The sequence below is a fragment of the Gossypium raimondii genome, chromosome 10 (genome assembly GCF_025698545.1).
Source record: "Gossypium raimondii isolate GPD5lz chromosome 10, ASM2569854v1, whole genome shotgun sequence".
In the NCBI taxonomy this organism is placed as follows: domain Eukaryota; kingdom Viridiplantae; phylum Streptophyta; class Magnoliopsida; order Malvales; family Malvaceae; genus Gossypium; species Gossypium raimondii.
The window spans coordinates 8255513-8271325 of NC_068574.1; the positions used below are offsets into that span (position 1 = coordinate 8255513).

At 31.7% G+C, this 15813-nt stretch overlaps 2 protein-coding genes across 7 annotated transcripts; both read left to right on the forward strand.

The window, feature by feature from the left end:
• The first annotated feature begins 1776 nt into the window (after nucleotides 1–1776).
• On the forward strand, nucleotides 1777–12023 carry LOC105777764 (L10-interacting MYB domain-containing protein-like). 6 transcript variants are annotated; one of them, XR_008189754.1, is made up of 6 exons: nucleotides 1777–2137; nucleotides 2385–2517; nucleotides 9242–9486; nucleotides 9578–9671; nucleotides 10448–11310; nucleotides 11426–12023. XR_008189754.1 is itself a non-coding variant. In XM_052621742.1 (5 exons), exons 3-5 carry the CDS (start codon nucleotides 10688–10690, stop codon nucleotides 11626–11628), a joined length of 741 nt encoding a protein of 246 aa, XP_052477702.1. In that variant the 5' UTR covers nucleotides 1777–2137; nucleotides 2385–2517; nucleotides 10448–10687; the 3' UTR covers nucleotides 11629–12023. The 6 variants fall into 6 exon arrangements, 3 of the variants coding, with proteins under 3 accessions (XP_052477702.1, XP_052477703.1, XP_052477704.1); XM_052621742.1 differs by lacking the exons at nucleotides 9242–9486; nucleotides 9578–9671 and having other exon boundaries at nucleotides 10448–10993; nucleotides 11079–11310; XM_052621743.1 differs by lacking the exons at nucleotides 9242–9486; nucleotides 9578–9671 and having other exon boundaries at nucleotides 2388–2517; nucleotides 10448–10993; nucleotides 11079–11310.
• Nucleotides 12024–13770: 1747 nt separating this feature from the next.
• Nucleotides 13771–14701, forward strand: LOC105777765 (uncharacterized). The gene is made up of 2 exons (XM_012601211.2): nucleotides 13771–14224; nucleotides 14309–14701. Exons 1-2 carry the CDS (start codon nucleotides 14083–14085, stop codon nucleotides 14551–14553), a joined length of 387 nt encoding a protein of 128 aa, XP_012456665.1. The 5' UTR covers nucleotides 13771–14082; the 3' UTR covers nucleotides 14554–14701.
• Nucleotides 14702–15813: the final 1112 nt, after the last annotated feature.

Below are 15813 nucleotides of genomic sequence, written 5' to 3' on the forward strand. Positions count from 1 at the left end.
AAATAACGTATAAAATCAACATTAAAAATCGAGCAAGCATCAACTCAACATTTTGAAATTTCCTGTAATCTAAATTATTTAATTTAAAAATAAATTATAAAATCATTGAAGGATATAAATATATTTATAATAAGGTTAAATTATAAAAATAGTTACTTTTGTTTGTATCAGATTATATTTTAAAGTCACTTATGTTTGAAATGTTACGTTTTAGTCACTTACGTTATCGTTTTGTTACGAAGTGGTCACTCTACCGTTAAACTGATGGAAAGTATAGATTGCAAATTAATATGAGCACTATTCAAATTAAAAGTGACGATTTATCATCTTACAAATTTAATTATTCATAAGCATTATTCAAATTAAAAGTTATGATTTATCATCCAATGAATACATTTCTATGGGACATGTTTCTCCCAAGGAGTATGTCCAAAATGAAGGGTTGTGGCTCTTCAAATTGTATTCATTGAGTGTATATAAATAGATGCATTATGGTGCTCACAAATATACAATTACAATTAATCTTATTTTCAAAAACTAGAGTAAGAGTTAGGGAATTCCTCAATTTTGCTAATCAAAGGAAATTCAAAACTTCGTTGTATCCCGGGAGGACCTTTGTCTTAACTCTCTAGCAACTTTGTGTAGGGGCAAATAGTTCTCTTTGGAAAGCGTCATTTGTGCCTCTAAGTCTACTGTTTATTTCCATAAAAGTCTCCAGTTCTATCGTCTCTACTCAAATATCCAACATAAACTCCGTTACCTCCCTAATAACAGTCCTACGTGGCAGTCCAAATGAGTTTTAAATGTCAACTTGGATGTCCAGTTGCTGGATGAAAATAGGTTTTTAATTAAATCAATTTAATTTGGACTGCCACATAGGACATCCAAGTTGGCATTTAAAACATATTTGGACTGTCACGTAAGACTGCTATTAGGAAGGTAACGGAGTTTAATGGTAGAGTGACCACTTCGTAACAAAATGATAACGTAAGTGACTAAAATGTAACATTTCAAACATAAGTGGCTAAAATGTAATCTGAGACGAACAAAAGTGACTATTTTTGTAAGTTTAGCCTTATTATAAAATTTGTTGTCTTTAAAAATTATATTTTTTCAATTTTTTTCAATTTAATTGATGTCTAATTAACTTGTAACACTAACTCAATTAGAGACTTTATAAGAAGTATACATTAAGGGAAAAGTTTACCATAACATGGGCTTAGGCTAAAGGATAAAAAATCCTTAGTATAGAAAAGAATTAATCAAGCTCTTATGAAAAGATGCACTCAATTAAGTGCATAATGATAAAAATCAATTGGCCTTTTTCGTTAACGAAACAATCATTGATCAGTTTAACCATTAATAGTTGTTGATGAGGCAGACGTAAACCATGAGAAGTTGACATGTGACATGCCACTTGGATAAGTATGCTAATGTGTTATGCCATGTACACAAAAAAAAATTAAAATTAAAAGTCTAAAATATTATTCAGAAGTTAATAAAAATATACACTCATAATAAATTTGGACAAATGGACATCGAAACTATCTTAATCTAAACACATATTTATCCAATTTCATACAGATAGATGCAAAAAATGTAAAATTTATGATTTTTTTTTGAAAAGAATACCATTTAAGATTAAATAAATGGGCCTAAAAAAAAGCACAAGTCCAAAGACAATATCCAGGAGAAAACCTAACAAACACGCCAACAGTAAAAATTAAAGCATGAAACAACAAAAAGCATGAAAAACAAAAGAGAAAAAATAGAAATCAAGAAACTTCATTTTAGGCCCTTTTGGATACCACAAAACCTAAATGGCAGCAAAACCTTCCTTTGATTCTGGCGAACTAAAAAACAAAATGGAAGGGCTTTGAGGTTGCCTTACTTTAGATCAGAAATGTCCCCCAATCCACGAGCAGAACAAAGAATCAGATGACTACGATGGTTGTTAAAATCAACGGTCAAAATCTGCCAACTCCTTTGCTTTCCTCGGTGCATCTTCGACCCAGAAATAGTCATCAAGCCTCCTCATTCCTTCCTCCACCAAAGCATGTGCAATAGAGTTACCTTGGCGCACGGTGTACTCGAATCGACAACCGAAGAAATTTTTCCCCATACCTTTACATCCTAGGTAATTGGTCTCATCTCTGAACAGTCCTCGTCTGGAGATGTAATGTTTTTTATTGTGAGCTTTGAACCACTTTCAAAAAGTACATGCATGAAACCTATTTCTAAGGTGAACTGAACTCCATGGAACATTGTGGTCACTTTTTCCATTGCAGTTGTTGTGGTAAGGTCATGTACTCGAAACCCATAACCTAGTATGTGCCTCTATTTGTTTCTTATAATAAACCCTGAGGTTGTCACCTATTTTGCAGCAGAGAAACCGACGTCTATGTTCACTTTAACCCAATTCGGTGGAAGGGATTCCAGCGAATCATCTCCCTTGGTCTAGGGTGTTGCAAATTTGCCGATAAATCCCGATATTCACTTCCATAACCTCTGATGAAGGTAATAACCTCTTTCACAGACAACACTTTTTTATCATGTAGCAATTTGTTTCGGGCAAACCAAAGGGCTTAGATTGTAATAGCAGTTTCCTCATCCTTATCACTTACTATATTATCAAACATCCAAGATAATCACTCTATAAAATTTGACTCTGCAATTAAAATTGGCCACTGATAATTAAGCTTCGACCACACTTGTTTTGCAAACATATAGTCACGAGCAACATGAACATTTAACTCACTATAGTCACGACAACGCAAGCAACAATTCTCCATCATAATTCATCGAAAATGTAAATTCTGAAATGTAGGAATGTAATTTCAAACAAATTTCCAAACTAAAATTTTTATTTTTGCTAGGCAGTTAAAGCTCCAAATCTGCTTGTATAAGTCACTCTCCATGGCGATTGTGTTTGAATGCTCCATTAGTGCTTTATACCTACTCTCAATAGAATATATACCAGATTTTTCCTTAAACCAAACTGACTTATTAGATTGACTAGTTAGTGGAATAGGAATGCTTACAATTTTCTTTGCTTCTTCATAAGAGAAAATACTAAAGATTAGAGCATGATTCCAGCTGCTTTAACCTTAAGTCACTAACCTAATTCGGACCTGATATTGGGTTAGTAGTGATCCTCACCCGATTATGCCCTGACAGCCAATATTCCTTCCAAATTGAGACGGATTGTCTTGATCCAACCCTTCATCGAAGCCCAGATTCCAGCAGAGAATTAGAACTCCAAATACTTTGCCAAATGAGAGATGGGTTTGAACCTTCATCAAATTTGAGTTATGATAGTACTTAGCACGAATGATCATTGCCGTTAGAGAAGTAAGATTCTCCATTAATCTCCACCATTGCTTGGCTAAAAGTGCAATGTTGAATTTTGATAAGTCTCGAAAACCTATACCCCCATCTAGTTTTGAAACACATAAGGATTTCCAAAAGCATAAATGCAATCCACTCTTTTCGGCTTTTTTCTGCCACTAGAACCTTGCGATCACAGCTTCCAATTTCTTGCATAATAGGCTTAGTAAAAGAAAACACAACATCACATACAATGGGATTGCTTGGATAATTGCTTTGATAATGACTTCTCTACCCCCTATAGAAAGCATTCTCGCACTCCAACTAGCCACCCTTTTACTCATTCTCTCCTTAATCTCTTTAAACAGCAACTTTTTGTTCCTGCCCACAATCGAAGGTAGTCTAAGGTATCTTTCAAGATTATCACTTGAATTGACTCCCAATATTTGACAAACATTCTCATTGATTTCTTAACACACATTTAAACTGAAAAAGATCCCGATTTATCAAAATTTATTAACTGTCCCAAACTATTGGCATATATCTTCAATATATCTTTAAGAACCTTAGCCTTATCCATCGTAGCCTCTCTGAAAATTAGACTATCATCCACGAAAAGTAAATGAGTGATGAGTGGGGCATGTTTATTCACATGAACTCCATTGAGTGCACCCCTTTTAGAAGCCAAACGTAACAAAGCCAATAAACCATCACTACATATGAGAAATAAGTAGGGACTAAGTGAATTGCCCTATCTAAGCTCACAAGTTAGAAAGAACCTTTCCTTTATCTGCCCATTCAGAACCATGGAATCTGAGACTGGTTCAATACATCTCATTATTTTCTGAACCCATTCTTCTAAGCATAATCTTAAGAAAAGGTTATTCCACCCTGCATATATTTTGCTCATGTCAAGTTTCAAAACAAAAGAACCCAATTTCCCTAGTCTTCTCTTAGACATCGAATGAAGAATTTCATATGCAGCCAAGATGTTATCAAAGATGAGTTTTTCAGGTACAAAAACACTTTGCGCTTCATTGATACAAAAATAGAGTACCGACTGAAATCTGTTTACTAACATTTTTGTAACGATTTTGTACAATATATTACAAGGCTAATAGGTCGAAATTGAGACATAGAGCTAGGATTACTGACCTTTGGAATAAGGATGATTCGTGTCTGATTTAATTCTGAGATATTATGATCTCTATTTAACCCCTGAATACAATAACTCGCAACCTCCTTACCCACAATGTGCCAGAATCTTTGACAAAATACCACACCCAAACCACACTTTCCCGATGCCTTCAATGGACTTATATTTTTAAGGGCCATACACACTGTTTTATATGAAAATGCCCTTGTGAGATCAACATTCATTGACGCTGTAATGCAAGTTTCAACTCCCTAAAGATTGGCATATGTATGAGCAATTCCATTTGATGAAAATGGAGAATCAAAGTAACTAGTAGCATGTGACAGAAGACCCTCTTAACTATCATAAACATTTCCGTTCGAGTCTATCAATTTTTTCACTGTGTTTCTTATTCTTCTCTCGGATGCTGATTTGTGGAAAAATTTCGTGTTTCGGTCGCCATTCTTCAACCAGTTCGCTCTAGCTCTTTGTTCTCAATACAGTTCTTCTTTATCGGCCTCCATACTAGGAGCTAGTTTTGTATCAACAATGTCCCCCAGAATTTCATTAGTTGGAGTTAAATCATTTAGGCTTTGGAGCTATTTTTCAAGGTCTATTTTTGAAATTTATTTTTCTAATGTAAATTTTATGAACCACTTATCAAGGCCCTCCCTAACCTTACAAAGCCTCGTTGGAATAGAGCCCAAGCTAGTGGCCTACAAATTCTTAACCTCCATTTCACATGTGTCCTCCAAGAGCCAGACTGCCTCGAAGCAAAAATGATGCACTCTTGTGGTCATACTTTCCACCTTCAAATTTAGGAGCAAAGGACAATGATCCGAGAAAAAGTATGACAGATGATACACTTTGTAGTTTGGAAACAAAGTCCACCAATCATCATTAACAGTCCCCTGATCTAACCGCTCGCGAATGTTAATAGGATTGGTTTGAACCTTCTCCCAAGTAAACCACTGCCTTGAATAACCAATTTTTTATAACAAATTGTTACTCTTAAACTTTTACTATTAACAACAGAAATCGAATAAATTCTGCTGAACGACAGGAAATAAAATCTTGAAACAGAATTGAGGAAATCGAACAAATCCTGTTGAACGACAGGAATAAAAATCCTAAAATAGGAGTGTTCAATAGAGATTCTATTTGAAACAAAAATCAAACAAATCTTGTTAAACAACAGGAAAAAAAATCCTAAAATAGGAGTGTTCAATTAATTCTTTGTTTGAAACAGAAGTCAAACAAATCCTGTTAAACAACAGGAATGGCGTCCTGAAACAGGAGTGTTCAATTGATTTTCTGTTTGAAATAGAAATCAAACAAATCCTGTTAAACGACAGGAGTAAAATCTTGAAACAGGAATGTTTAATTGATTTTCTGTTTGAAACAGAAATCAAACAATCTCTCGTTGGAGTCCTATTTGTCTCGGATTAGAAAGATTTGAATGAGTCAGTCTTAAGATTATTGCACAAGTGTTAGTAAAATAATAGTAATATAAAACTTTTTTATATTAATCACAAGGTCAAACAAAAGCAATATTAATACATATATATAACTGGAAAAACAAAAAAAATTAAATTGAAATACTATACTAGTGGTTGAGACCTGTTTAGATAGTCTCCTTAAGATAGATTTGGCCGCTCCTCTGGGTGCTGGAGAAACGTCGGTCAGTTGTCACCCAAGATACAACAACAAGATGAACACGACAGTAGCACGGCTGCAATGATCAACGAACAATGGGCTTACTTTGTCTATCACCGAAAAACAGATTGAATATTATGCAGGGAATGATATCATGAAAAATTTTAAAAATATTTTAGTGTGTATCTTCTCTGTCAGATTATTTGGCTTTTAAAATAAATTCAAAGGGAGAATTTTTTTGAAATATTTGACTAATTGAGCCAAAACATGTCCGTGAATCAAGGAGAATTTAAACCTTAATTAAAGGCATTAACTCCTTTTGATTCCAAAAAAAGATAAGCTCTGCTGAGAAAAATTAAGGATACATATTGGGATAAAATATCCGTAGGCCCAGAAAGCCCGACCAGTCCAGACATTTTGCATCGCCCACGTCGTGCGAGTGCACCTCCAACCCCAATGGGTTTGGATTTGCACTCCCCTCTCTATAACATAATTTGGTCTTTAGTTATTGATCGTGTTCTGAACTTGTTGCACAACTACTAAATTATCTTATTTCAAAAATAATTCGATGCCCACCCAATTTCTAAATTTGATCTAAATCATCTAGTATCATAAGTATTGCAAAAACCAATGTTTCGTGCAAAACCTCATAACCATCTATCGGTTGAATCTATAATCATCCCACTCGAAGTTGACATCTCCATTTCATTTTTAAAAGCATCATTAATATTAATCTTCCATACCTCAAAAGGAGGAGGCGATCGCAAAGAAAGTTTTGAAAAATACAAGGCAAATATAGCTTTCGTGTGAAAGCGTGCACATCTATCGAAGAAGCTTTTAGGCTGTGTTCTCCATTGCTTAAGAGATGAGCTTTTATATGGAAAAATAATTTTCTCTAAAAAGAAATAAAGAACAAACTTCATTTGGTAGCAAATTTCTAACTTATTTGAAGTGCTTTTGGGCAAATGAAAAAGCAGAAATTTTTAGCTTTTTCAGCCAAAAGTGCTTTTGGGCTGGTCTTTTACTTTTTTAGCCACACACACAACGCTGGCTCTTTGCTCTCATCTCTTCTCTCATCGCTGGTTCTTTGTTCCTCTGCTGGTGCTGGTTATTTGTTCCTCTGCTAGTGCTGGTTATTTGTTCCTCTACTGGTGCTGGTTCTTTGTTCCTCTACTGGTGCTGGTTCTTTGTTCCTCTTCTCCATTGAAGAAGTCTTTGGTTCTTTGTTCCTCTTCTTCACCACCGGTGAGTTTATCTTTTTTTTTCGTCTAGGTAACTTCATTTTTTTTCAGATTTCTTTTATTGCTGGTGATGTCTTGGAAAATTAGTACACCAAATTATCCGTTGATTTGATTCCTTGATCTCTAGGTTTAATTCATAGGATAAGTGAATAAATCTATATACGACACAAACTAGATTTTCTTTTGGTTTTGGTGTTCAAGTTCTAAAGGTCTGAAAATGGAGACATTTAAAATTAAAACTTATTAATGAGGGCTATTGAAGCTTGAAGATGAGCTATTAATGAGGGGAAATTGACAGGGTAGACAACATAAGAATTTTCCATCCAAATTAAGCAATGAAACCATCTATTTAAGGACTCAAGACAAATATTTGACAACATATTTCCATTACAGTATTCATCAAACTTGATATACTAAACAAGAATAGTGAAAATTCATGTGAAGGCTGGTCCTGATTTTATCTCAAAATCTCCTCTTTTCCATGATTTGAAAAGCTATAGATGATTCAATTTATTGGGACAACTTCAAATTCAGTAACAACACAAATTTAAAGATAACACCAAAGAAAGTAATAGAAAATATTAATAGCAATTCAATATTTAAATTAGATATTTACTAGATTTCTAGGTTAAACAAGTACAATTCAGTTTCAATGACAAATGAAATATATATGAGGGAATAGCAACCTTGAAACACACTATTCTTCATCCATGAACAAAGAAAAATAACAATAGATCACCTTTAAGAAGCCAGAATTGATCTACCGACTTCTTCAAAGTAAATATGGAAACAGAAACTTCCTTAGCATCCTTAGTTGGTGTCACATGATCTGCAGCTCTAAACTTCTTCACCACAGTAACTCAATCCTTAAAATCCAACTTCTTTGAAGAAGTAAATATGGAAGCATAAACTTCTTTTGTTGCATTAGCCGGTGCCACATCCGTAGCTCGAAACTTCTTCACCCCACCATTATTCAATTTCTTCCCATTCTTAAGTGTTTCATCACCTTCCAACTTACCACAATCTTTTTTCCCATCCACAACATCCATTCCCCTCTTCTTCTTCTCCTTCACTATTTTCGATTTCTCTCCCTCCATCCTCTCCCTCAAGGTTGCATATATGTAGGGATTATTTATCTGGTTTTGATCCTGACATACCCATTATTTTGCAATACAATTAATTAATGTAGGGAATTGGTTTATGCTGTTGTTGATTTTGTTTCAATTTCTTCCCATTCTTTTGTTGGCGTGTAGAGCCGGTTTATGCTGCTATTGATTTTGTTTCAATTAAAAGTTGAGGGCCACATTAATTAATGGTGGGAGGGTGTATCAAAATGAAGTCACCCATAATATGTTTCAAAATTTTCTTAATACCAATTATGAACATATTGAAATACAAAGGCACAAGTATAAATAGGAGGGGAAAAATTATGGGTTTTTAACTTTATAATATTGTTTACCCACGGAAATAAAAGAGAAAAAAAAGTAATAAAGTATTTTAGTATGGAAAATGGCATGAATTTGTATGGTTTTGGTGGAAGATATTTAACCAGATTCCACATTTAACCATATTTCACATGGATCAATCTACTTTTATAATATTTTTTAAATAGTTAATTGATACAAAAATAGATGTTTCCCTTAGAATAATGACATACATATATTTTACTGTTATTTGATCATGCATATAGTTAAAATTTTGATGCACATGTAAACAAATATACTTATGTGACATTTGATTTTCTTGATTGCTTTACTGGCTAAACGAATCTGTTCGTATACACAATAGATGAGTACTTCAGCGATTGAAGTTAGTGTTGAAAAAGTGAAAGTAATATGGGATAAGAGATTGACAGAAATATTTTATGATATTTGTATTAAAGAGATATTGAAAAGCAATAGGCCTGGTACTCATTTCACAAAAGATGAATGGTTGAAAATAATGACCAACTTTGAGAAAGAAACGGGCAAGGGTTTTTCACAAAGACAACTTAAAAATAGGTGGGATGCCCTAAAAAAAGAATGGAAAGCTTGGAAGAAACTTAAAGGCGAAGATACTGGTCTATGGTGGAATCCTATAAAAAGAACCGTTGATGCATCTGATGATTGGTGGGAGAATAGGCTCCAGGTACATTAATAATTCTGAATATTTTTTATTTTTTTCCTTATTTGTGACGTTATTGATAATTACTGTTATTAAATTATCATTTTATATGTAGGTTATGCCTGAAGCTAAAAAATTTTGAACATCGGGCATTGATCCTGAATTCGAAGGAAAGTTGGACCAAATGTTCATGGGAATAGTTGCAACAGGTGATAAAGCATGGGCACCTTCTTCCGGTACACTCCGTAGTGATTTTTTTGAGGATGTTAAACAACGAAACACCTAAAGGGAATGAAGAAGAAAATATGAGAAATGATGTTCACATTTTAAATGATGTTCACATTTCAAATGATGTTCAAATTGATGGAAACGGTCAAAAAAGAAAAAAACCTTGAGATATCAAGTTCACATTTTAAAACTAGAAGAAAGAAATCCTCAAAGCAAATTAGAGGGGCTGCAAGATTGTCCAGTCAAATAGAAAATTTATGCAATGCAGCTGACAATATGAGTCAAGCCACATCTAGTTTGACTCCTGTTATGAATCCATATGGTATTCCACAAGCAGTCAAAATGCTTGACAGCATGTCGGAAGAAGTTCTAGAAGCTAGTCCGCTATACTTTTTCGCACTTAAATTACTACTCAATAAGGACAAGCGAATTATGTTTTTATCAATTAATCCCAAGATTAGAGCTTTGTGGCTTAAGACTGAAATTGAGGATATTTGAAAATTTTCTGATCTTCTAGGGTTCAAAGATATCTATTATGTGACTAAACAACAATGCTAAACTAGCTTTATCAGTAGTTATTTATGTTTGGTTTTTGGATATTGAATTTATGTTCTACTTATTTATGTGTAATCTAGTTTTTTTAATAGTTGTTTATGTTTGGTCTTTAGATATTAAATTTATGTTCTACTTATTTTTACTAAATTAGTTTTATCAATAGTTGTTTATATATGATTTTGGATATAAAATTTATTCACAGGTGATGAGTATAGTTGAGGATTACAGCGGTGATGAAAGTGATGATGAAATGGAAAAGAAAGAGATTTTACAACGCATGGAATGTTTTAACCGATTATTTGTTGTTGCATCTTCTTCTGTGCAATTATATTACGAGAAGTATATATTGAGGCAACCATGCATGGATTCAAAATAGTCAGGTGAGACATGGATCCGAGAGATCCTTGACGGTCACGAATCACGTTGTAGGATTAATTTTAGGATGTCCAAAATGGTGTTCACAAGTTTGTTGAGAGTTTTGGAGACAAGATACAACTTGCAAACTTCAAGAAACATATCTTCTAGTGAAATGTTGGGAATTTTTTTATACATCTTGGGCACCGGTGCAAAAGTTTCCCAATGTCAAGAAAGATTTCAAAGGTCTGGATCAACAATAAGTCGACACTTTGCAATTGTGCTTGAGAAAGTTTCAAGGATGGCCACTGATCTAATTGCACCCGAAGATCCTTTTTTTAGCTCAATACTCGAAGAAATACGTAAAGATTCTAGATATATGTCGTATTTTAAGGTTAAAATTTAATTTTATATTATTATATTTTGATATATTTGGTCAACTAAAAATATGCACGAGAGTAATATGATTATTTGTTCAGGATTGCATAGGTGCAATTGATGGTACTCACATTGCGACTATTCTTCCACCAAATGAACAAATTCCCTATATTGGAAGAAAAGGTATCCCGACTCAAAATGTTATGGCAGTATGTGATTTTAATATGTGTTTCACATTTTTCATGGCTGGATGGGAAGGATTGGCACATCACAATAGAATATTTCTTAATGCAATTCGAGATCCAAAATACAAATTTCCGCACCCACCAAATGGTTAGATATTTTATTTATAAGTGATTTTTTAAATAATAAAGTATACGTTCTTTAATTGATAATTTTTATAAAAAAAAATTCTTGAATTAATTGTTTGTTATATTATGACTTGTAGGAAAATATTATCTTGTTGATTCTGGAAATCCTCAAATGAAAGGTTATCTTGGACCATATAGAGGTCAGCGATATCATTTACCTGACCTTCGTAGAGGTAGACCGATATCTGGTAAAGAAGAGATATTCAATCATTCACATTCATCATTACGTAGTGTGATTGAACGAACTTTTGGTGTTTTGAAAAAAAATGGGCCATTTTAAGAGATATGCCAAGTTATAGTTTTAAAAAGCAAACAATGATTTTTGTTACTACAATGACGATACACAATTTTATTCGAAAATATGTCGGTCGAAATGATACAGATTTTATGGAATACGAAGATATTAACTGGGCAAATGAGAATATTATTGATTCAGAAAATGCGCATGGTCGAGAAAGTGATGACGACGACGACAACGATGATAATAGTGATGATGACGGTGAATCAAACAATTCAAGTGGTTTTGAAATGGAATTAACAAGAGATGCTATAGCTTTTAGTTTAATGAATTCACTTTAAATTGTAAATGCTATTGTAAAATTTTTAGTATTTATATTTGGTATATAAATATTATCCTTTTTTAAAACTTTAATCCAAATATATGTAATATTTTAATTTGTTAGGTTTATGTTTTCTATGTTATGTTAATATCTAATATGAGTTATATATTCAAATACATTTTAAAATAAAATAAGACAAATGTGTTAAAAGCATTAATTAAAAATAAAAAATAATTTTATAATAATACAATTGTGTCAATATCTAATTACAAATATTTAATTATTATATTTAAATATTTAAATATAGTTTATATATTCTAATTAAATTTAATAAATAATTAATATTAATTACTTAGAAATATTTAAAATTAATATTATATATTAAAATATTAACAATAAGTTATAATAAATTATTTTTTATATTTTTGCTAAAATATTTATTTAAATACATATTTGTTACTTTATAATGTCATGTCTAAAATAGACATTTTATTCTTCAAAAGTACTTTTTGACAGGAATACCGAACACTCAAATTTTTTAAAAGCACTTCTCCACAGCACTTTTTAAAAACAATGAAGAAGTATGCTTATAAAAATAAAGTTGCTTCTTCTTTTCCAAAAGTTACAACTAATGACACAAAAAGAAGGTCCCAATCCATTAATTCAATTTTCAACTAATGTAGAATTTATACTTTTATTTTGAAGACAAAACATTAAAGAATGTTGGTGGAAGTTATCAATTTTCTTATTAGTCTATTCTTTTAGGTAAAGTATTGTGATATCGAACATGAAATTAAATTTTGAGATAAACTATATAATGACTGGTTGAAAGATTTGATTGATTAATATCTATTATAAAGAAAATCTAACTATGATAGAAGTAAAAAGTAATTATTATCCATCTCTAGTTTTTCTTAAAATTTCCAATGAAGAAAGTGGCATTACTGCAATACTTACTTCCATTTTGTTCCAATACAAGACTAGTTGTTACTTTCTTGTAGTGATTTAATTGTAATCTACCGAAGCATTAATATTCATTTATGATTTTTATTTAAAAAAACTTGGGTCCACATTAAAGGTGATCATGGTTCGGGTTTAAACAAAAATTAAGGCTCATTTGCCAACCCGGCTTGAACAATAAACTTAAAAATTTGCTCAAATTTAGCCCAAATAAAATTGCTCAAATCGGGCCTAACCCGGTCTGCTCATATTAATTTTTTTATATTATATTATTTTTTACATAACTTTTAAATATATATAATACATCAAAAATATTAAAATAAATATTTCCGAACAAATTGAAAATAAATTTTAAAAAATATGTATACTTAAATAATACTAAAATAGATGCAACTTAATAATAAAATGTCTCTAAAATAATAATAAAATTAATAATAAAACAAGTGTTATACAATATACAAACAATGGCAACAAAATAGTAGCAATATAATAGTGAAATGATAGCAAAATAAGTAGAAAATAACAAGAACATATCATTAAAATAACAAAAAAATAATAGATTTTTTTTACATTTAGTGAATTTGAGTCGGATCGAGCAGGGCTCGGGCCAAAAATATCTTGCCTGAGCCCCTACCCTTTTTTAAAACGGACCATTTTTTTATTCAAACTCATTTTTCAAACTTATATTTTTATCTAAATTTTTTCACTTTTCGAGGATTCTTCTTTATCGGCCGAATGAACCAACCATGAGCAGATCTAGTCCCCATGCTATAGATATTTGCTAGTTACCATACCTAATACACATTACACACATTCCCAATTATTTTATTTTATTTTTCCTGTTAAAGAAGATAAAAGAAACTACTTTGACATTTACTTCGTTCTAGAACTCCATGACCGAGGACTCTGTTGACCGACCTCATCACCTCTTCCCAAAGTTCCTTTCCTTTCAGTTTCACCTTGCCTTGTCCATGTGGTTCACTTCCTTTGAAATAAAATGACAAATCCCAAACCCAAACTCCATATAAAGCTAATCAAACCAGAGAACTCCAGTTCCTCACGCCTGTTTCTTTCTTTCTTTCTCTCTATAATATCCCCTATTTGACCCTTTTCTCCAACTCGATTTCCCTTACGCCACTTCCTTTGTATTCAGTTTTCACTTCTTTCTATATATAAACAAAACACTGAGTACATCATCTTCCATCGCTGCCACTATGTCGTCAGGTATATGTTCACAAGGCTTGGTCTTAGCTACTGCTATGGTTGTTTCCAGCACTGTTATTTTCCTTACTTTTTCAAGGCAAAAAACCTTGTCTCCTCCTCCTAAACAAACCCTTCGTTCTTGCTTGCCTTCAGGTACACCTTGGGATAAGCTTCTTTTTCTTTTTCTATGTTTTTTGATGGATTGAATTAATGTTTTGTTGATTGTTGGTCATGTAGATGGAAAGAAAAGGGATAAAAAGAGGAAGAAAAAAGTACAGTTTGCTGAGAATGTTAAAGAAACAAGTGGCGATGGACAAGAAAACAGAAAAGAACAACACAAGAAGTTAATTGCAGCAGCATCAACAAGAAGAAGAAAAATGGATGGGTTTTGCAGAAGTGAAATGCCGGCAAATAGGATAGCTTTGTACAATGGAATTCTCAGGGACCGTGTTCATGTTCATAAAATGGGGTGTTCATATTGATTATTTTGATTCCCTCTTCTCCTTAGCTTTTGCAGACCAAAAAGAGTAAAACTTTTTCTCTTTGTTTAGAATGTAAATAATATCACTCAGTCCAAATTACGAGTCTTTTTTTGGGCAAAATTTCTAATGAAAATGTCAGAATTCGTAACTAATTTCCTAATTATTTCAGCATATCAAGTCTGGAATTTTGCTAATTCAACTAATAATATATATTTTTCAAGATTATTATATTAATCAAATTTTTTTTAATTGAAATTCATAAATAATTTATTCTATATATAATTTAATGCAGACACATGACTCTGAATATGGGGTTTTTTTTGTTGTTGTAGTTATCTTTAAAGCTCTAAAGGCACTCTGCAAAATTTTACAAAGATTGGCTCATTCCAATCCCTAATTCAGACTTATGTTTGTAGGAACAGGTAGATGCATAAGAAATGTTAATAAGTTTAAACAAATGTAATTAATAATTTATTTTTAAACTTTCACTAAAATAATATATTAAATACAAAACTTAACAATTAAAAGGCTGAATAAATCATATTGTATTCAAGTTTTACACTTTTTTAATATAGTACTTACTTTTTTATCAATCTGGTACATGTATTTGACAAAATTTTGGTACCTAAAGGTAACGATGTCAACTTTATTAGTGTTTAGTCAGGTTTTAGGATTTATTTAGTAAAAGTTAATTGCTAATATTATTATATTTGAATTTTTATGATTTAGTTATTAGGATAAATTTAGTGTTAATTATGAATTTATTTAATTTTAGGTTTAATCTATCAAATATAATATGATGGATGTGATTTATTCGGTTTTAAGATTGATTTGATGACAATATTACTAGGTAATCTGAATTAAATATTAAAAAGTTAACATGTTACCTTTGAGTACTAAAATGTATATTTTTTGTCAAATACAGGTATTACATTGGACAAAAAAATAACAAAAATATTACATTAGAAAAAATGTCAAACTTAGATACTAAATTATGTATTAAACCTAATTAAAATTTTAATCTTCAATCAAGTAAATGTAAATCCCACATTTCAAGAATAGATTCCATGCGTTTCTTTTTCCAACTGTTCTTATGAAAAGTTACACTGATATATTATTTTAAAATTATGAAAACAGTTAAAAATTAATCCATTGTTATTTTTAAAATAATTGTATAAAAATCAATTAAGCATCATCATGCGATTTACCTAACCATATAGAAAATTGGGAGTGTAAAGGTCTGAAACAAATATTATTGTG